This window comes from Phocoena phocoena, chromosome 5 (genome assembly GCF_963924675.1).
Source record: "Phocoena phocoena chromosome 5, mPhoPho1.1, whole genome shotgun sequence".
In the NCBI taxonomy this organism is placed as follows: Eukaryota; Metazoa; Chordata; class Mammalia; order Artiodactyla; family Phocoenidae; genus Phocoena; species Phocoena phocoena.
In genome coordinates, this window is record NC_089223.1 from 77,786,967 (window position 1) to 77,810,099 (window position 23,133).

Here is a 23,133-nt window from a genome sequence, read left to right on the forward strand (position 1 = left end):
TAGTCCTTCACTCAAGCTTGGTCTCAGAAGCCTGAATTCAAGATGTTGGCCAGCTGTGTCCTCATTTGGAGGTATGACTAGGGAAAGATACACTTCCAAGCTTCATCAGGCTGTTGATAGCATTCATTTCCTTGTGGTTATAGGACTGATGCCCCATTGTCTTGCTAGCTGTCATCAGGGACTGCTTTCTTCTCCTAGAAGCTGCACTTAGATTTTGCCATTTGGCCCTATATATCTCAGGAATTGAGAACCTTCCTTATCTTGAATTTCTTTCATGCTTCAGTTCTTTCTGACTTCTTCTGAGATCAGCTCATATGATTAGGTCAGGCTCAATTGAATAATCTGCTTATTTTAAAGTCAACTGTGCCATGTAACATAACCTAATTCTTGAGTTAAATCCTTAATATTCATAATGCTGGGGATTATTCAGAGTATGTATGATAAGAGAGTGAGAAACCTTGGGGGTCTTCTTAGAATTCCATCAACCACAGAGTCAGATAGAGAGGGATTTAAAGCCTAACTTCACCACCCGGTAATTTAATAGGTGCTTAACAAATACTTCTTGATTGGGAATTCCCTGGTGGTCTGGTGGTTAGGACTCTGCGCTTCCATTGCAGGAGCACTGGGTTCTATCCCTGGTCATGGAACTAAGATCCTGCAAGCTGCACAGCATAGACCAAAAACAACAACAACAACAAAAAAAAAACCCAATACTTCTTCATTGAATGATGAGTTAGTGAATAAATTAACAAATGAAAAAGGGAATGTGTAAATGAATTAACATTTCAAGACCTGTTTCATCATCTAGGAAAGAAAAATAATAGCATCGAATTGAAGGATACTTATGAGAATAAAATGAAATGACATGTAAAAAGCTCTTGGCACACCGTCAACATTCAATAAATTGGTATCTATTATTAGTCTTTCTTCAGTGCCATAGTATTTGGGCTTGTCATACCTATAATGACTTTCACTTCCCCCCATTTGCTAGAGCAGTCTGCTGTTAACACCAACGATTCCAATCTTTGCATTTTTGCTGCCCTTCTCGTCACTTTTTCTTCTTTATGCTTTCCTTATAAAGCCCATGGCTCTGCTCCTTTTATTAAAGTCTGATAGCATTGATAACCAATCATAGTTTTTTTTTCTTATGCTTGGTAAATTAATTGCATCAATCAGGAAAACAGGGAGTTACAATGAAATATATTTTTCTCACATACTTTTTATGCTGTGTGTCACAAATAGGCTATGAATCTCTTCCATACTCCAGGATCCAGGGTGATAGAACATTCTTAATTGAGACATTGCTGATCTCAAAGCAGAGAGAAAAGAAACATGATGGAACCACTCGATGGCTCATGTAGCTTCTGCTCAAATATAATACTCATATTTCACTGGGTGCTCTGAATCACATGACCAAGAGTAACAACCACTGGGCAGGAAGGAATGCATTGCCTTCCCACAAAGAGAAGTGGCAAATATTTTAATACAATCAATCACATTTTAGTAGTTATCCTTGTATATTGACTGTTTTCAGCTCTGCTTATTTTTGCTTTATGTTCAGGGACTGCTCTATTGCCATCACACTGTTGTTGGTTTGTGTGTTTTGTGATGCTTTGTGGAGGGGTAATATTCACTTTTTTTTTTTAGAATTTAATCTCAGAAATACACTATTTTAAAATGACAACTAAAAATATTCTGAAAAATATCATTTGATTATTTTAAAATAATAATCTTAGTTCAGAAATCCACTTTGAATGTATGTAAGCCAATTTTACTTACTGGCAAACCATAACAACACTGTATTCAGAACATTTTAAAAGCTAGAAGGTAATTATTTAGAAATCAAATCAGTTAAATCAGTTTACTTTCTTAGAAAGTGAAGTGAGTCAAAAATACATTTATTCCATGATACATTCAATAGTTTATACTTTTAATTTTTATTTCGAGATAATTTCAGGGAACTTGTACACATCATTTCCTATGGTCAGTAATAGACTGCAGTCTTATTTCCATTGCTTTGACTGAAGAAACATAAGATACCATGTAATATAAAGGCCTCTAAAAATGCAGGAGTTTCTATATACTTTGTTTCTTTATATCAAATGAGAATTAGACATTTCAGAACATTAGAGCAGAATTTAGCCACAAAATGATGTACGATTACACTAACAATATATTGGCCATAAGTGAGGTTATGCCCCAAAATAACTTATAAAAAAATTTGTCAGCATCATGCAAAACAATCCTTTGACAACATAAAGGGATTTCTCTGTAGTGTGGAATGTTTCCTTAATTTTATCTGAGACACAGAGGCCCTCTTGTGGTGGCATCTAGGCATTTGCAGTGACTATTTTTTTAAGTTTCAACTTGTCTGGCACAGACATGGCCTTTCAGGTGGAGCAAAGCCTGGGTCACTTTCAATTTTTGAGGCCCTCAACATATATAAAAATGGACAAAAAGATGTCTACAAAGAATATAATATAGTGCATTAAAAATTTTTAGCACACCTAATACAATGAAATATAAATTTGCTCTTTAAAATTAGACAAAAGTTCAAAAATACTAATTCACAGTGTACAGTTGGGTATGTAATCTATTAATGGGACCAAATTTAAAGGCATAGAATAATCAGCTTCCAGGGGAGTCAGTTCATCTTTGTGATTTTGGCACTACTGTTCTCATTAAGACAGATTACTAAAACTCTGTATTTAGCTCCTCTGGGTCAGATGTTCCTCCTTCCCAATTATCCCAGTTCCCTGCCTCAGCTCTTGATGCCACCCTGCCTAGTCTTGTGAACAAATGAATTGTCTCAAAAGAAGACTATAAACTAAGAGAAAAAAAATCTTTTATATTCAGCACAGCACAGAACCTGCTCTGTTTTTTTTTGCTTTCCCTCCTGTGTTACTCTTGGGTCCATGCTAACCATGAAAAATAACAATAAAGTGCTTAGGGCAGGAAGTAAATAGAGTAGGCAACATCCTTCAATTTGTACGTATGTAAACATCACTTGAGGTATTCACTGAGAATACAGATTCCTCAGTTCTACTGACAAAGTTGCGACTTAGGGGGCTGATCTGTGTCCTGTGAAACTGAATTTTAGCACCCATTCCAGATTTTTCTAGGTCCATTTGGCCAGAAGAATGATTCTTAGCCTTAGCTGCAGAATCAACTGTGGGGGATGGAGCGGTGGGGGGGCGTGCTATAAGATTCTGATTTCTGGGCTTCCCTGGTGGTGCAGTGATTGACAGTACGCCTGCCGATGCAGGGGACGCGGGTTTGTGCACCGGTCTGGGAAGATCCCACATGCCGTGGAGCGGTTGGGCCCGTGAGCCATGGCTGCTAAGCCTGCGCGTCCAGAGCCTGTGCTCCGCAACGGGAGAGGCCACAACAGTGAGAGGCCCGCGTACCGCAAAAAAAAAAAAAAAAAAGATTCTGATTTCCAGGACTCACTCAAGATTACTTCAATCAAGATTTCTCAGGATGGGTCCAGGAACCTCCTGCTGATTCTAACATGCAGACATTGAAAACTACTGGATTAGAGCACAGAAGCATGGATGTCGGAGCCCAAACAGCCTAGGACTACCAGACACACACTTAAAGTTCAACAAAGTTGGGTTGATTGACTCACTGCAATGAGGGAGATTACACACCAAAGGAACAGTGGTGTCTCACTGAACAAAGGCAAAGACAGAGTTATTTTAGGTCATAGGCATAGAGTGGAGCTGAGTGTTTTGACCGCCTCAAAGCAAAGCAGAGCTTGTGTAAAGGGATCAACATCAGGTCTGCACTGCAAAGTGGGCCTAGTGTTCTGTTTCCTTGGAAACACTAACATTAAGACAGATGTGCAGTGTTGTATCCAGAAATCCTTTAGTTGATGCTCTGCATCCAGGTTGTCAGTCAAGACTGCTTTTCTTTGTCAAAGTGACTTAAATCCTCTAGCCAAGAGAGGGATATTTCTTTCTTATGGATATGATTTCAAACAGCAAAGTTTCTGATAGTCTGTGATTTTGGAGAACAAAGTTTCTCAGCATGTAAGAAAGCAGCAGTCACTCAAAGAAAGGGACACTTTACAGCTGTGGTGTGTTTGGGGGAGAAAAATCGGATCCTGGTAACTTTACAGCAGGTTTCATCTGTGTCTGTTATTCCAGCCTGATGAATGACAGAGCAGATGTTTAGAGTCCAAGCTAAATTTTACCTTTTCAGACAGAATATCTGCCCACACCGTGTTGCTTCCAGAAGGAAGATGGAACAGGAGAAGAGGGTCCAAGCATGTCAATATAGAGATGTCATTCATGCATTAATTCAACAAAGACTTGTTGAGTACTTACAATATGCTGTGACATGACAGGGTAATGGAAATTCGGTGATGAACAAAACTCAGTCTCTGCCATCAAGAAACTTACAGACTGGTTGGAGAAAAACACAGATAAATAGGCAACTACAACAGGGTAATAGAAGTGCTATAACTAGACTTAAGAATAGGGTGCCAATGACAATTAACTGAGTCTTGGTTATTCAAGAAACTGGAAAAACGTTACCCGAGGTTATGGAAGAGAGAGGGCTATGGATGGGAGAGGGGCGAGGGAGCCAGGGGCAGAGTGTTGGAAGCAGAGGAAAAAGGACTTTGTAAACAGAATCATCTGGGCTCTGATCCAGGCTCTACCACTGACTGGGTATCACTGTAACTCTGAGCTGCAATTTTCTCATCTGTAAAATGAGAATAACAAAACAGAGAAACATTCAATGAGTGCCAGACAGAGTTCCAAGTAATAGGATTACATCAGTGAACAAAAGGTACAAGCTCCTTGACCCTTGCATGACATACACTAAGGTGGTGATTTACAAAAATAAATAACTGTAATTGAAATATGTTATTTAGTATGTTAGATAATAAGTGCAGAGTGATAAAAATTGAAAGTGCCAGTGGAGGACACCAGGGAGAAGGGGCGAGTTGAGGATAAAGGATGTGACGTCTGTCAAAACACCTTGACGTAGCATAGGGGCATTCTGATGAGGTTAGGGCCCAGAAGCCGGCTTAGCCAAGATACAGGGGAAACCCGAGACCTGCGTCAGCGGCTCTTTCGACCTCACTCAACATTTCCCTTTTCTTCTGACCTACTACTCTTACAAATTCTTCTAAATTCAGGGAGCCTGACTATGTACCTTAGATGAACTTCTCATTCTAAAGCACAGCTCTGGGCTATACCCCAGGGGGAACCCTCATTGGGGATATTTCTGGGCATGTCATGAGACAGCAGTTGACATTTCTTGCAAACACTGATAGCAGTGAGAGTTTAAGCTAGGACCCTCTTTTGCTCATAAATTTCTAAATTTCCTTTAACTTATTCTTCCCCCTTTCTTTTATGCCCTGCTTCAAGTCAAAAGTTGATTAAGACAGTGGTTCTCAGCACCCTCCTTCAATGTTCATGACACCCTATTTTTAAGTCCAGTGACAGTACTTGTACTCTCCCGACCCCCCTCCCCCATGCCTGGATGTATGTGGAAGGAATTTTGTTTCTCATAGTTACTAGGGTCAGGCAGAGCTCTGTGTATTTGGTGGACAGAGCTCAGGGTGCTGAATGGCTTACGACGCATGAGCCAGTTCAGGTCACTTAAAAAATATTCCATTCAAAATGCCAGTAACACCCCCACTGAGAAACACTGGGTTAGGAGAATAGAACTTTCCTTTGCAAAATTTAGCTCTTTCAAAAGTTGCATCCTGATGCCCTCAAAGTCTACCTCACTTGCTTATTAAGGTATTTCTATTTTACTCTAAAATACTTCAGAATATACAATGTGATATTGTGTATGCATTCATTTAGGTTACATTTTTTAGGAATAATCAATTGTTCTAGTCACGAATTTATACCCCAGATACGGCAAGCATCTGATCAAGATAGCTATGATGTAATATCACAGGTTTTGTTCCTTAGAATAATAAATGTTAGAAGTATTTTAATTTATAAAATGTGGTACTTAATGATTAGCAAAATGATGGTTGTAATGGGTTTTCATTAGTGAAATTGATATTAATAGAGATATGTAGATCAGCTCTAAATGGTAGAAGCATTCTTACCCCTTTATGGTATAAAACAGGCATGTCAGTAATGATGCCCAAGGCTTTATTGCTAAATGGTCCTGCTTTGCAGCCGCTATTTTGAAGCGCTCTTGATGTGCCTGAATAGCCAAGTTGTGGTAATGTGGCTCTACTTATTGGTGATTACTGATATCTACTGCAAATAGCACAATATTTGTACATCACCAGTTTGTGTTAGGTCAATATGCAATATGATCCTCATCAGTCAGTCTCTTAAACAAGTCTAAGAGAGCATTTAACTAATTGAGTTGGGACAACTATCGATGATCACAACCCCTTCCCACCCCCTGACCCTTCCCCCATCCCCATCCTCAAAACTAATATCTATTTGTACTGCTGATATGAATTAGAAATACTGCTTTGCAAAATGAGAATTAGGAATAAAGTTTAGGTAACGTGATATGGTGGGAGCCAAGCCAACAACTTAACTTTGAATCCTGTGTCACTCACTTGTGACCTTAAACAAGGCACTCAATCTTTCTAATCTCCAGTTTCCTGTCTTGTAAAACTGGGCTGTGTACCTGCCTCATAGGACACTGGGAGAATTAAATAAGTGAATACTTGTGAAGGGCTAAGCCGAAAGAGCTTGTTTCATTATAGGCAATGAACAATACGATGATCTCATTCATTCAATCTCCCTTTACGCAGAAAGCGTAACCCAGGGGACTGTCTCTTACTCATTTTCGTACTTCTGGCATTGAACAGATTGCCAATTGCTTGACCCAGGGTTTGTGTTCAGTAAATATCTGTTGAATAAATGAATTTAACATTCCTTTTTTTGGAAATTAGCTATATTTGCTAAGTTCTCTGACATCCTGGAATCTGTCCATATGCTATATTACTCCTCCTTTTGATACTTTTTAAAGATGACAATGCCACTAGAATATGCTCTATTCATTAGTAGAAGAAATACTCTAAAAGATTTAAACCAATATCTTTTTTTCCAATAGAGCAATTAAAGACAATCCAGGCTTACCTAGGATGTAGAATTTCATGTTATGTGCCTCAAGTTGATTAATTTATGTAATAAATGTACTTAAATATACTGTTTTCCTAAGAATCTTCATAACCTGATGATTAGAATATAAAATGTCAATTTGGCAATGTGTATCAGGAGCCTTAAAAATGTTCCTAGTAAGTAATCCCATTTCTAAAAATGTATCCTAATGAAATAATAATTTATATACATATGTAGAAAGATGATCATTGCATCGTTATTTTTATGAGAAGAAGGAAGTCATCTGAATATACAACAGGAGGGGAAAGGCTAAATGAACTATGGTAACGAATTGTAGTACTCTTTAAGTATATGTTTGGAAGAAATTAATATATATGTTCACTAAAATGTGTCTACAGAAAGTTCATATAAACCCCGTTTGTGATAGCTCCAAACTGGAGTCTACTGAAATACCTATTTACAGTGAAATGGATGTATAATACATAGTATCTACATATAATGGAATATTATTTATTAATGAGAAGGAGCAAACTATTGCCACATAAACAACATGGATGGATTTCAACAACATAAATTTGAATTTGAAAGCCAGACATAAAAGAATATATACTGCATTATTTCACTTCTTAAATTTTCAAAAGTAGGCAATACTAAAATTAATTATGGTATGGCTATGAAGTGAGATATTATACAGCTATTAAAACATTTAAAGACATTGGAAAATGCCCATAATTTAATAAAATTTAAAATTTAATTTAAAATTTACATTTAAAACTGTATATATAATATATGACCCCCATTCTGGGAAAAAAAAATATGTAAGTTGCTATTAGAAGTACCAGTCAGGGTCTCAATAGGAAACACATGATACACTCAAATTAGGATAATTAGAGGAGGCTTTGTCTTAAAAGGGGGGGCAGGGTATGGAGGACCACAGGGAACAGTACAGCCATACGGCTGTCACTACACCAGACCGGATGGGACGTGAACAGGAGTGGTTCCCAATCCCAGGAGAGAGCTGCCCATAGAGGAGAGGGGCAGCGGCCTTTGGGTGAGGGATGCATCCCGGCTTCAGTGAATTCAAGGGAGGAAGAAAGGGGATCATCTAACTCATTCTTCTCCCTCCTCCCAGCCTCCTGCTCGGGCTCCCCATTAACCAAGGCCACCCAGAAGCCAGAGCATTGCCAATGTGGTCCCTACAGTTCAGCCCACCAGACAGAGAGCAGGATGCACAAGGATAGAGTGTGGATGTGGCACATATGCCACATATGGGACTGATAATTCCTTTGGTTACCCAAGGGAGAGGAGGTGCTGCAGAGATGATCGATTTTTTTGCTTTATATACCTTTATATTATTTTACTGCTGCCATAATACATGCATTTTTGAAAATTCTGGGGAAAAATGTGTGTCAGCATGTGTGTGTGAAGAGATATGTGCCCGTGAGGGTATGGATGTAAATGAGTTAGTGTGTGTGTGTGTGTGTGTGTGTGTGTGTGTGTGTGTGTGTGAGAGAGAGAGAGAGAGAGAGAGAGAGTGCAGGTGCGTGAGGATGTGTATGTATGTGAAGGTGTACAGGTAATGTGAGAGGGCGTATGTGTGTGTGTGTGTGTGTGTGTGTGTGTGTCGGGGGGGTATGCATGTTGACGAGTATATGTGTGCGTGTGCTGCAGGAGGGTGGTGTGTATGCATGGGTGAAGGCATATGTGAGGGTGTACATGTGAATTGGAGACTGTATGTTGTGTAAAGGTGTCTGTGCGGGGGACATGTATATGAAGAAGTGTGTCTGTGTGAGGCGGCAGGAGTGCGGTGTGTGTATGTGAGAGTGTATGAATGCAGGTGAGAAGGTACAGGTGGATGAGAGTCTGTCCCTGTAAGGGGCAGGAGTGTCTGTAACAGGTGTGTGGGAGGCTATGCGTGTGTCTATATGAGTGAGCGTGCTTGGGGGATATGAGGACACAGAGGGGGTGTGAGGAGATGTGTGAGTGAGTGAGGTGGTACATCTGAAGATATTTGCATGTATTTATGTGTAAGTGTGTGTGTGTGTGTGCACATAGGTGTGCTTATGTACATCTGCATACACAGAAGTAGAAACCTTTCCTTCCAGGAAAAAAGAAAAACTGGAAGAAAATATTTTCATAATAGTAGTCTCTAGTGGCGGAATAAGAGGCAAATTTTATTTTCATGACTTCTTTTTTACTTCGTAGTCAGAAAAACAATGAACATTTCAGTCTGTTTGCTTCATTCCAAGAATATGTGACAAATATTGTACCTTTCTGGAAACATGTAAAAATGATAAAAATCTTGACTGCTGAAAGGTTTCTTGATAGGAACATGTTTGAAAATTGGAATTCTCTTTTTTAACATATAACCAAATAGATCTCTAAGTCTCTGGTTAATTTAATAGACGGAAATCCTGCCTTTAAATCTGAGAACCATATACATGTTTAATTTTTCATGTAACTAATGTAAGGCCCACTCATGTCATGCTGTTACAGGAAGCTAAAGTGCTTTAGGGTTTCCAAAGCCTCAAAACATAAACATTAACAGGAATTATCGATGATGGAGGGGCTTAGGTAATTATTGTCTTTTTCTTTTAGTTTTTGTTTTTTTACGGGTGGTTTTTTTAAAAAAATAATGCTCCTATAGGGCTTATGTAATAAGGTTTCTGTCAAACTGATTTAGTAGCAGGTTGCTTTCCTAAGTCAGTGCAAAAGGCCCTGAGTTCTTTCACTTACGCTCCATGATCTCTGCGCTGCCACATTTTACTAATAATAACATATGAGGTTTTCCTGATTCTAGGCTAAATCTTATTAATAGTTTGTGGGAGTAAATGGCTGAAGTGTTCTTCTATTTTTAATTTATTTCAACCTTAGATGTTTTCTTAAAGTGATTTGCTATCATCAACATCAGGCGTCTGCAGCCCAATTTATTTTGTACTGTTATCTGTGGGCTCCATGGTATACACATAATGTGAATCAGTTGCTTGGAGTCCTGGGTAAGTAGTTTACTTTTATGTAGCTAACAATAAAAAAAAAGGGGGATTCTGTGTACCATACCTTTCCTTTACACTTAAAAAGCAACCCCAGCTATTAAATACACACACTCTATTACAAATGCTATTAAGTTTGGCTGCAGAACATGTATCACTGAACCATGAGTGAGGATTCACACCCACAGATGCCTTTTATTGTCTGATTAGTGCTTCTTCACTTGTCTCAATAACACATCATCAAAGAGATTCACCTCAAACAACATTACCTGGAAACTGCTAGTAAAATGTTGACAGAAACGGTCTTCAAACCGACTGTGACACTTTTCCTAGGGCAAAAGAAAGAGCAACGGGGCTGAACTCCACCACATCAGACCACTGCTGGGGTTCAGTGAACACTTTATTTTCCCACTTGAATTTGAGCTCTTCTGCAAGGTCACTCCTGCCGATCTTGCGGAGATGGTGAGTCAGAAGACGAAGTTTGTCCGTGGAATTTGGGAGTGATCTTTTCCAAAAGCAAAGAAGTTCGTGGGTCTGTTCTGTGAGATCATCAGGGTTCTTCAGTTTGATGAGCTGAATGGTGCTGTGGCGAAGGGGGAGGGATGAGAAGAGACACAGGACGTTTTCTTCTGAGAGCTCGTCTGCCAGCCAGTAGAGCAAGTTGTCCCACAGAGCTTCTGCCAGGCACATGTGGGACACTCAGTGTTAGGACCCTTTCATGGAGGGTGTGCTCATCTAACCCTCCAACTGTTCACAGGAAACTTAATCTCTGGTTTGGCCTCTGAGAAGCAGAAAGATTTGGGACCAGCCAGATGGACAGTTAAGAGTCTTTGAATCCCTGCCCTTTCTGGGGTCTTCTTCTGAGGGAACCACCTATTGCAAAGGGTTAGAAATGCTTCTCAAATTTTAACTTCCCTGAGATCCAGTAGGGCTCATTAAAATGGTGTTTAGGCCCCCACCCCAGATAGTCTAATGAAGTAAAACTAGGATAGGGGCAAATCTTGGCATTTTTAACAAGTTCCCAGATGATGCTGACGCTGAGGTCCTCAACCACACTTTGAGTAGCACTATATTAGAAGACATTTTTAGATTCAAAAATTACTTCCCTTAATTTGTACTAACCTGATGCATAAATTATAGCAGCAGCTAGGCAATCCTCATGCCCCAACCCCCCAATTACACACACACACACACACACACACACACACAAACTCACCAAAATTCAATATCCAAAGAGAAATTCTGTAGAAGGTCCATTTCACCAACATTCCCCCTGGCTTCTGGACTATTTAGAACTACACACATCTCTGAATATATCCTGTAAGTTCAGCATACCCCTTCCCTTACCCTGTGACTCCTGGCTACCACCTAAACTCAAGGTTCCAATTTTCTGTTGTTTGGTTGTTATTTATTTTATTGTGTAGCTCAAATCCATCGCTCTCAGCAAACCCCTCAAGCCCTTCTCTCTCCTTGCACACATCAGCCCTAACTTGCATCACAGTCATTTTCTCCCACTCATGCAAAACTCTGCTCCAGTTTCCCTGGTTTGGTGTCAGAAAAGAATTCTATGTCTGCCACCTTTTACTCTGTTCTTTCCATCTACCTACTCACATAAATTGCACCTGCTTTTACACTATAAATCATGCCACTTTTCTGTGAAAGCTACTCAGGAAATGGAGCCAACACATCCTTCCCCTCCATTGCCACTTTCAAACCAACATTCTGCTTCCCCCTTGCAATATATTCATTTTATTGTCCATGCTACATGGGTAGGCTTTCCTCTCTCCATCCACATCAACTGTCTCCTGCCGTTGGCAGGCAGCAGCAACAGCAACCCTGTTGATAGTCAGTCATACCTCTGACCACATAATTTCTTAATCTTGTCAACATCACTGACCTGTGTGGTGTCGCCATATTAAAAACTGACTTACATGGGCAATCCTTATGTTTCATCATTAGCTAGAACTATTCCACTTCCATGGCTTCAGCTGCTCAATATTACTGCTCATCACTACCCCCTAAACTTCCACAGCTTCTGTTCCTTTGTTCCTGCTTAATATGTTTCTTGCCCCATCACTAATACAGCAAGTCCTTTGATACCCGCAGTCATTCCATCATCTCTGCCTCTGTACCCATACTGCCCTAATGATCAGCTGTGTAGGTCAATAATGGTCTTGCATCCACCTTAAAATCTCTTGTCCTCTTTAGCTTTCAATGTTCTCAATTTGTCAATCTCCAATTCTGTCTTACTCACATTGCAGTCAACTACAGGGATGCCCAGGGTTATGAAATGATACTGAATGTGATCAACAAGCTCTAAGCTTTGTACACAATTTAAGCCTTTAGCAGCTTACAAATCCATTAAAAACTTTGTTTCTTGAATTCAATTAAAAATTTTCCAGAGCAATGACGTAATACTTTCCTACCATCCTTAAGCCCCAATCTCACTCTTATTCTGTTTCACTCAGCCAGTGTCAGTCTCTCCTAACTTTCCCCAAAACCATTTGACCAGAGTTCTCATAACCTCGTTTTCATTTCAAAATCACTTTCTTACAGAATCTCACTCCTCCATGTTTGCTGGGTGCCATCCCCACAGTGTTTTTCATCTAATAATTTCCCTTCACACCTGTTCCTTAACCTCCTCGTCAGGTTCTTTCCATTCTTCCCACAGGTACTCCCAAGCCTCCCCTTTCCTTGCTTCTGCTGCTGTTTTAAGCTCTCAGGCTATCTCTCCCCTCTCTCCCCATCATTTTACCATAAAATCTTTTCATGCCTATTGTAAATCTGATGCCTTAAGTCCATCACTATCAACTCACTCCTTAAGCCCTTGCTTTAGAGGTTATATAGCCTCTTTTTTAAAACTTTATTTTATTGAAGTATAGTTGATTTACAATGTTGTGTTCATTTCTACTGTACTGCAAAGTGATTAAGATATATATATATATATATTCTTTTTCATATTCTTTTCCATTATGGTTCATCACAAGATATTGATATCCTCTTTTAAAACTCTATTAAAGCCTTATTTTCCAATCTTTCTAGAGCCCTCCTAAATACTACTTACAGCAACTGATTCTCAGTCTACATCTTCTCCGACTTCCGCAGAGCATTTTACTCCTTCCCGTGGGTTCCATGGCCTGCCCTGCTCTTCCTCTTCCCTGTCTTTTCCCTTTGCTGACTGTCTTCCTCCTGACTGTGCTGAATTACTGCTTCCTATCTCAGGCCCTTTCTATTTCTGTCCCCTCCCCTCAGTGAATTCACCAACTGCCTTAATAAAGGGTTCTGCATAATTGCCATAAAGATGCTCACCAAACTTGGGAGAAGAATGGATGAACACAGTGAGAACTTCAATAGAGACAGAAAATATAATAAAATACTAAACATAAGTTATAATTGAACTTAAAAATACACTTAAGGGATTCAACAGCAGGCTGGATAAGGTAGAAGAACAAATCACTGACCTGGAACACAAAACAATAGAAAACCAAGACTGAGCAGCAAAATGAAAAAAAAAAAAGAAAGAAAAGGAATTTTAAAAAGTAAATATACCTTTAGGAAAACATTAAATGGAATAACTTTCACATTATCAGGGTCCCAGAAAGAGAAGGAAGAGAGAAAGAACCAGAAGAATTCTTTAAAGAAACAGTGGCTGAAAACGTCCCTATTCTGAGTAAGAAAAGAGACATCAAGGTCCAAGAAGCTCAGAGATTTACAAATAAGATGAACCCAAAGAGACATACACCAAAACACATTACAATTAAAATGGTAAAAGTTAAGGATAAAGAGAGAATCCTAGAAGTAGCAAGAGAAAAACAACTTGTTACATGCAAAATAACCCCCCATAAGTCTATCAGCAGACTTCTCAGCAGAAATTTTGCAGGCCTGAAGGGAAAGGCATGATATATTCAAAGTGCTGAAAAAAAATTTTTTTCCAACCAATAATTCTCTATCCAGCAAGCTTAGCATTCAAAATTGAAGGAAACATCAATAGTTTCCAGATAAGCAAAAGCTAAAGTCCATCACCAGTAAACCAGCCCTGCAACAAATATTAAAGGGACTTCCTTAAGCTGAAAAGAAATGGCACTAATTAATAGTAAGAAAACATACAAAAGTAAAAATCTCATTGGAAAAGGTAAATATATAATAGGGGTAGTGGATCAATAACTTGTAAAGCAAGTATGAAGGGTAAAAGACAAAGGTAGAAAATTAAAATTACAATAATTAGTTAAGGAGTACATAAAATAAAAAGATGTAAAATGTGTCATCAAAAATAGAAAATGGGGGTGGGAAGTAAAAGATAAAGATTTGGAATGTGTTCAGATTTAAGTAGGTACAAAGTTAAAACAGGGTACTATTTACATTGAATGTTCTATGTGAGCCTCACAATAACCACAGGGAAAAAAAAAATAGTGAATACACAAAAGAAAATGAGAAAGAAATCTAAACAAAACACTAAAGAAAACTACCAAAACACAAGGGAAGAGAAAAAGATAAGAACAAAAAAAACCCTATAAAAATAGCCAGAAAACAATTAACAAAATGGCAATAAGTACATACCTATAGTTACTTTAAATACAAATAGACCTAATGTTCCAATCAAAAGATATAGAGTGGCAGAATGGATTAAAAAAAAAAAGACCCATCTATACACTGCCTATGAAAGACTCATTTCAGAAGAAAGGACACACAGATGGAAAATGAAGGAGCAGAAAAAGATATTCCATGCAAATTGAAATGAAAAGAAAGTGGAGTAGCTATAGCCATATCAGACAAAATAGACTTTAAAACAAAGACTGTAATAAAAGACAAAGAAGGGCACTACATAATGATAACAGGATCAATCCAGTAAGAAGATATAACATTTATAAATATATATGTACCCTACAGAGAAGCACCAAAATATATAAAACAAATAATAATGGACTTAAAGTGAGAAATTTAAGCAATACAACAATACTAGGGGATTTTAACACCTCACTTACAACAATGGATAAATCATCCAGATAGAAAATCAATAACTTAAATGATACATTAGACCAGATGAACTTACTAGATATACACAGAACATTCTATCCAAGAGCAGCGGCATACACATTCTTTTCAAGTGCACATGGAACAATCTCCAGGATAGGTCATATGCTAGGCCACAAAACAAGTCTTGATAAATTCAAGAAGACTGAAATATTATCAAAGCATCTTCTCTGACCACAATGGCATAAAACTGGAAATCAACTACAAGAAAGAAACTGGAAAACCCACAAAAATGTAAAGATTAAACAACATGCTACCAAACAAACAATGGATTATTAGGAAATCAAAGAAGAAATAAGACATACTAAAATCTATGGAGAAGCACAAGCAAAAGTGATTCTAAGAGGGAAATTCTTAGAAGTGCAGGCCTACTTCCAGAACAAGAAAAATCCCAAATAAACAATTTAACTTTATACCTAAAGGAACTAGTAAAAGAAGAATAAACAAGTAAAAGGAAGGAAATTAGTAGAAGGAAGGAAATAATAAACATCAATGCAGAAAAAAATGAAATAGAGACAAAAAATAGAAACAATCCATGAAGCTAAGAGCTGTTTTTTTGAAAGATAAACAAAATCAACACATCTTTAACTAGAATAACCAAGAAAAAAAGAGAGAGCACTCAAATAAGTGAATTCAGTAATGAAAGATAAGTTACAACTGATACCACAGTAATAAAACAGATCACAAGAGACTATTCTAAACAAATATATGACCAAAAATGGGCAATCTGGAAGAAATGGATAAATTCCTAGAAACATACAATCTCTCAGGGCTGAATTATGAAGAAATAAATCTCAATAGACAAATTACAAGCAAGGAGATTGAAGCAGTAATCAAAAAGTTCCCAACGAACAAAAGTCCAGGACCAGATGGCTGCACAGATGAATTCTACCAAATATTCAAGAAGATTTAATACCTATCCTTCTCAAGCTCTATCAAAAAATTGAAGAGTTGGGAACACTCCCAAACTTGTTTTACAAAGCCAGCATTACTCTATCAAAACCAGTCAAGGACACCACACTCACACACACACACACACACACACAAAATCCAGACCAAATCCCTTGATGAATGTAGATGCAAAAATCCTCAACAAAATATTATCAAACTGAATCTAACAATTTATTAAAATAATCATATACCACAACCAAGTGGGATTTATTCCAGGAATGCAAGGATGATTCAATGAATCGATAGCCACAAATTAATTAATGTGAAGAATCACATTAACAAATGAAGGATAGAAATCATTTGATCATTTCAATAGATGTGGAAAAAGAATTTGACAAAATTCAGCATCCATTTATGATTAAAAAAACTCTTAACAAAGTAGGTATAGAGGTAACATACCTTAACATAATAAAAGCCATATATGACAAACCCACAGCTAACATCATACTCACTGGTGAAAAGTTGAAAGCTTTTCCTTGAAGAACAGGAATAATACAAGAATGCTCATGATCACTACTGTTATTCAACATATTATTGTAGTCCTAACCATAGCAATTAGGCAAGAAAAAGAAATAAAAGACATCCAAACCAAAAAAGGAAGAACTGAAACTATCATATTTGCAGATGATATGATGCTGTATATAGAAAACCCAAAAGATTCCACCAAAAAACCGTGAGAACTAATAAATGAATTCAGAAAAGTTGCAGGATACTAAATCAATATACAGAAATGTGTGGCATTTCTGTACACTAATAACAAACTATCAGAAAGAGAAATTAGAAAAAAAAAATCCTGTTTACAATTGCATCAAAAAGAATAAAATATCTAGGGATAAATTTAACCAAGGTGAAAGACATGTATATTGAAAACTATTAAACACTGATGAAAGAAATTGAAGACACAAACAAAGGGAAAGATATTCCATGTCCATGGATTGGAACAATTAATATTATTAAAATGTCCATACAATTCAAAGCAATATACAGATTCAGTGCAATCTCTATCAAAATTCCAATGGCACATTTTACAGAACTGGAACACATAATACCAAAAACTGTATGGAACCTCAAAAGATTTCAAATAGCCAAAACATTCTTGAAAAAAAAGAGCAAAGCTGGAGGTGTCATGCTCCCTGAGTTCAAACTATACTACAAAGCTAATCAAAAGAGTATAGTATGGCCATAAAAACAGACACACAGATAAATGAAACAGAATTGAGAGCCTAGAAATAAACCCACATAAATATGGACAATTAATTTATGACAAAGGAGCAAAGAACAGGTGAAAGGATAGTGTATTCAATAAACAGTGTTGATAAAACTGGACAGCCACATGCAAAAAAAAAAAAAAGAAAGAAAGAAACTAGACCACTGTCTTACATCATACGCAAAATTGAACTAAAAATCGATTAAAGACTTGAATGTAAGACCTGAAACCATAATAATCCTAGAGAAAAACATAGGCAGTAACCTCCCTGACATCATTCTTATTTATGTTTTTGTGGCTCTGACCCAAAGACAAAGGAAACAAAAGAAAAAATAAACAAATGGGACTATATAAACTAAAAAACTTCTGCAACGTGAAGGAAAGCATCATCAAAATGAAAAGGCAACCTACTGAACTGGAGAAGATATTTGCAAATCATATATCTAATGAGATGTTAATATCTAGCATACATTTAAAAAATTCATACAACTCAATAACAAACAAACAAATGATTTTAAAAATGGGTGGAGAGGGCTTCCCTGGTGGTGCAGTGGTTGAGAGTCCACCTGCCGATGCAGGGGACACTGGTTCGTGCCCCGGTCCGGGAGGATCCCACATGCCGTGGAGCAGCTGGGCCCGTGAGCCATGGCCGCTGAGCCTGCGTGTCCGGAGCCTGTGCTTCGGAGCAGGAGAGGCCACAACAGTGAGAGGCCTAAGTACCGCCAAAAAAAAAAAAAAATGGGTGGAGAATCTGAACAGACAGTTTTACAAAGACAGAGATGGCTAACAGGCACATGAAAAGATGTTCAACATTTTTAGGGAAATGCAAATCAAAATGACAATGAGATATTACCTCACACCCATCAGAATGGCTATTATTGAAAAGAGAAGAAATAACAAATGTTAGAGAGGATACAGAGAAAAGAGAACCCTAATTGTTGTGGGACTGTAAATTGGTGCAGCCATTATGGAAAACATTATGGAGGTTCCTCAGAAAATTAAGAATAGAACTACCATATTTCCACTTCTTGATATTTATCCAAAGAACACAAAAACACTAAATTGAAAAGATAGATGCACCCCTATGTTTATTGCAGCATAGAAACAGCATAAGTGTCTATTGATGGATGAATGGATAAAGAAGGTGTGGTATATATATACACAATGAAGTATTACTCAGCCATAAAAAAGAATGAAATCCTGCCATTTGTGACAACATGGATGGACCTTGAAGGTATTATGCTAAGTGAAATAATTCAGGCAGAGAAAGACAAATACCACATGATTTCATTCATATGTCTAATCTCAAAAAACAAAACAAAGGAACAAATAAAATAAACCCAAAACAAACTCATAGATACAGATATCAGAATTGTGGTTTCCATAGAAGAAGGGGGTTGGAGGGTTAGTGAAATGGGTGAACAGGGTAAACTGTATGGTGATGGATGGTAACAAGACTTGTAGTGGTGATCACTGTGTAGTGTGTACACATGTTGAATTATAATGCTGTACACCTGAAATTTATATAATTTTTTAAAAACTTACATTAAGAAGTTTTAATGGGAGGAGGTTAAGAATCAACATAAGAACAATGTAAATTTAAGTATATTGATACTGTAGCTCTGTAAAATAAGTGAATAGAATTTTTTAGATATGAACTATGTACTTAATCCTCTCAAAAAATTGAGAAATGCCAATTTAAATAGTGCAGCAGATTCTATCATTCCCATCAACAGGCATATGACCTGAACTGAGTCTAGGACAAGAGATGCACATTGGATTTTTTCTTTTCTTTGTGTAAACAATTTACCCCCTCAGTCATTCTTTCTTCGCAGATATCTCATAGCACCTTGATGCACTGAGAGTGATTCTAGTGTTTATGTATTTTGTTCACATACGTGAAAATTCAAGCCACATTCTTTATCTGGTGCCCAACCACAGAAGCAGTGGATTGTGGATGCACAGGAAATCTTGGGCTCTTTTACACTTCCAGGCACTGTGCTGGTCTCCCACATAGCCTCATTATTCAGGGATTTTCAGTGCCCCCTTCCTATTCCTTCCCTTCCCTTTTCTTTTTTTTCCCCCATGGTTTTTTTCTGTGCACTATTTTTGCCTTGCATACCACCTTTTAAATTTCACTGGTACTCAGGGTCAGCTCCAAGCCAAACAGGGAAGCCTCTGTTTGTCCTGGAGTGTCCCCTCCCACAGATTCTGTATCTACATGTGTTTCCTTGGATGCCTTCATTAGCAGGACTGGCTTTAATTTTTCCCTACTTCCCTTCTTCCAATCAAAAAGTGCTATTCTGTTGCATCTTCTCAGGATCTACTATTTGCTAAAGGAATTTTTATTATTCCTCTCAGGTAACCTGATTTTATGTTAATATTGTATATTTTATTTTGCTTAATGCAGTTTCTAAAATTTCACTGTCAACATGTTACTGCTCAGGAAGATTGTGTGGCAAATTTAAACCTGGCTCTCAAGTTCTCAGTAATATACATATACCTTGTAAAAGGGTGGCAGTTTTTCTTTCACTATAAGTCTTTCAAGGGCATCAGTATAAAAGAATAAATAACTCGGATATGTACAGATATGTCTTATCTATGCTGCAAAGCACAACAGAGATCTCATTGACTTAGAAGTGTTTTTAAAAGATTGGAACCAAAGACAGCCACTCACACCTGGAAGGGCTATGTGTCTTGAAGTTTACAGGTCACTGTTTTTTAAGACTCCTTCAATTACTGACTATTCTTTCCATCCTTCTTAAGTACAACCCTGTTATTGAATTCTTAAAACTAAGCCAACCATTTTTTAGTTCAGATCATACATGTACCAGCTTGATCTTTTGTGTGCAACCCAATAAATTGGACTTGGGCACAACCTTTATTTTACCCAACATTGTTTTCCATGGCACATCTTAAAGTTTCCTTTTGTTGTATCTTTACACCACTCCAAGAACCAGCCATGATCAGTCTTGGCTGTACTTGTTAGACTGCCATCTCTTTGAGGGCCAATAAGGTATCTTGTTCCTATATTAATTCTTCACCATGCTTTACATGGTATTGACATATACACATAGGATAGTAAAAACTGTTTATATGATACCTTCTCTTGACTTGAATGATCTCCTCCTTCAAATCCTACCATATTTACAAAGCCATTGGTCAAATTCCACCTCTTTTATCAACTACACTAGTCCCTGGTTTCTTATTTGTGAATTTACGCACTGCCACTCAATTTATCTCTTAACTCAATGTTGTCTTGTGTTGTCATCAACGCCATTCATATATTCTTATTCGCATATGTTTGTTTTCCCTCCCCAATTAGAATTTCAGTAATTTTTATATCCTTTTATTTTCAATCAAATAAATAATTTTATTAACATAATAATTTTTTTCCTCATCGTAAAGTTTTGATCTCAAATAACTGTCAGTTCTGCTACTCAAATGAGTTTATAGCTGGACAATTTATGGAACCCTGAAGATACCTGTTCCCTGTCCAGGTTAGTGTCCATTGCAGATAGTTCTCACTTTCCTTCTCCAGCCCCTCAAGGGCCTTTGCAAATATCTCTTTCATTTTATGCCCAGAATCCCCTGAAATGTATCAGAGTATAACATCAACTTGTACAGAATACCAAGATCTCATCTCCTATTCTAGTTTCCTTGTCAAAAAAGCTGAGTTAGGCTATCCAAACAAACTGGCCAGACAGATTATATCAGATAGTGTGTCACACAAAATATAAATTTTCAACAAAATACATCTTTCCTTCTTTGGTCTCACACAGAAACTAAAGTCCCAAAATACAGACAATACCATCCTCCACCCCTTCTTCTGATTCATCAATCTTAGCCAAGTCAGCCCCATTCACACTCCCAGTAGGAGTCTGGTCCCCTGTTCAGCTTCTTTAGCAGTTGCTGCATGAAATCATCTTCCAATAATAATGCAGCTCCTTTGGCACCTCCAGAGCTAGAGAACTCCATCTGTGAGTCTCATGAGCCACACACACAGACCCAACATTCCAGGGAGCTATCTGGTCGCACAAGAAAGAGCAAAGTACCTCAAAATTTAGAAATAACCCAAAGCCCAGGAACAAATGTGATTATAAGATACCTTACAAGAAGCTTGCAGTTTCTCTTACCACTGCAAGAGGCTTAGGCACTAATTCTCATATGTAAGGGCATTTTCCAAATAAAAGTTACTTCCCCAAACAAAAATTTTTGACACTTACAACTCATATTGAGGTCATTAACCACAGACCATAGCAGAACCTTAGTGTAAGTGAGGACAGTGTGTAAACAGAGAGAAAAAAGACTCTCTTGCTTCAGCTTCTTTAGGTTGTCAGCCAGTCTCCATTGCTTGACCAGAATCCATTATCTATAAATGACTGACCCTCTTTCAAGACAATTGCTTTTCTTTATCCACTGGACTAGGTCAGCCAACATCTATCTCTGCTATCTTTGCAGTTTCCTTCGCCTTCTCCTCCACCTTTTCACACCTTTCGGTCAATCTGCCCTCAATTCCATCATCTGGATTCTGAAGATGACTCAGAGTGCTTTTCTCTAAGGCTTCCACCTGGGTTTTTATTTGGATGAATATATGGTCCATCTCTTACAACTTGCTCCTATTCTGCCTATATGCTCTCCTGTGCACTCTGGTGCAAGACACAATAGTCTCCTGCCTCTTGCTGATGACTGGAAACAGGAACTGCTCAAAATATTCCTTAGACCCCAGCACTTTCACTTTCCCTGGTTCCGCCAGTTCCACGATGTCCAAGAGCTGCATTTCCCCTGCTACTTTAGAATCAAAGTGTGGACCTGAGCACAGAGCGGTGGGCAAGCAGTTGACCTAGAGGTCAACCAGAGCTCTGAGTGTCATGGCCCCTTTCATCACAACGCTGTGCCTCTACTGAAACAAAGCTCCTTTCCAAGGTGCCACATCAGCAAACATTCATGTCCCTGTAAATACTCTGCTTGACCAGAAAGGCAGTGTATCCAGTCAGCCAGTCCCCAAAGGCCAAGCCAGCTCTGGGCCTTCTCACCCCCAACAAGAGTGACTATGTGACCCCAGCCAATCAGATATTTTCTATTTGTCTCATCTTTGTTCTTTTTCTTTATCTTATGAAAGTTTCTTGACTTCCGCCCCATTTTGTAGTTCTCTGAAAGGAGACTGTCCACTTCATGAAGTCTTAAATAAAGTTTATTTGTATGATGTAAATTGTCTTCTTTAATCATTTTAGCACCTCTTACAGTCATGCCACTGGTAGAACCTATTGTATCATTTTCTGTGTTTTCTTTTATATCAGCACTTCTATTTACCACAGGGTTACCACACCATACCCTCAATCAATTCCTGATAACTTCGAGGACTCTCTGTGGACAATTATGAAGATTATTATCACCACAAATTTAAAGTCTGTAGTTTCAGCTGGGCACCAGGGCTGCTCAGCAATATTTTTATGTATCCCTGGAGATTTCTTCCACCATTCCCTACAGAAGACATTGCAACTCTTTACTACTCTTTGCAAGATCTCTACCTCACCCTTGGCTACCACTCCCACCAAGGAGTTTGGTCTTCTACTCACTGAGAAAATAAGGCAGTATTCTCAAAGCTTAGTATTCATAAAAATGAATCTTGAGAAAAAGGCAAAAAAGTAAGCCCACACTTTGATAGAATTGGTCTCAGACTAGGCCACATTTATAACACAGGTGTTTCTGATAGCGAAGTATGGTGGCTCCACTTAGAAAAGCACAATCAAGTAGGAATTACAATTATCAACTTGCATTCCAAAGGTACCCCAGCAAATGCATGGAAGAATGAAAGAAATATATTTATCCAAGAAGTTATGAAGATTTTCAATATCATGTCAGGACCAAAGTGAAATTCTGATTTCACTTTAGTCCT

General features: G+C 38.0%; 1 protein-coding gene across 1 annotated transcript in view; it reads right to left on the bottom strand.

Moving 5' to 3' along the window:
* Positions 1-10,351: 10,351 nt before the first annotated feature.
* DTHD1 (death domain containing 1) overlaps positions 10,352-23,133 on the bottom strand; it is a 70,403-nt gene continuing 57,621 nt past the window's right edge. Inside the window, 3 exon segments of the mRNA XM_065877251.1 lie at positions 10,352-10,722; positions 12,296-12,366; positions 21,845-22,077. Coding sequence (XP_065733323.1) covers positions 10,352-10,722; positions 12,296-12,366; positions 21,845-22,077 — 675 coding nt within the window.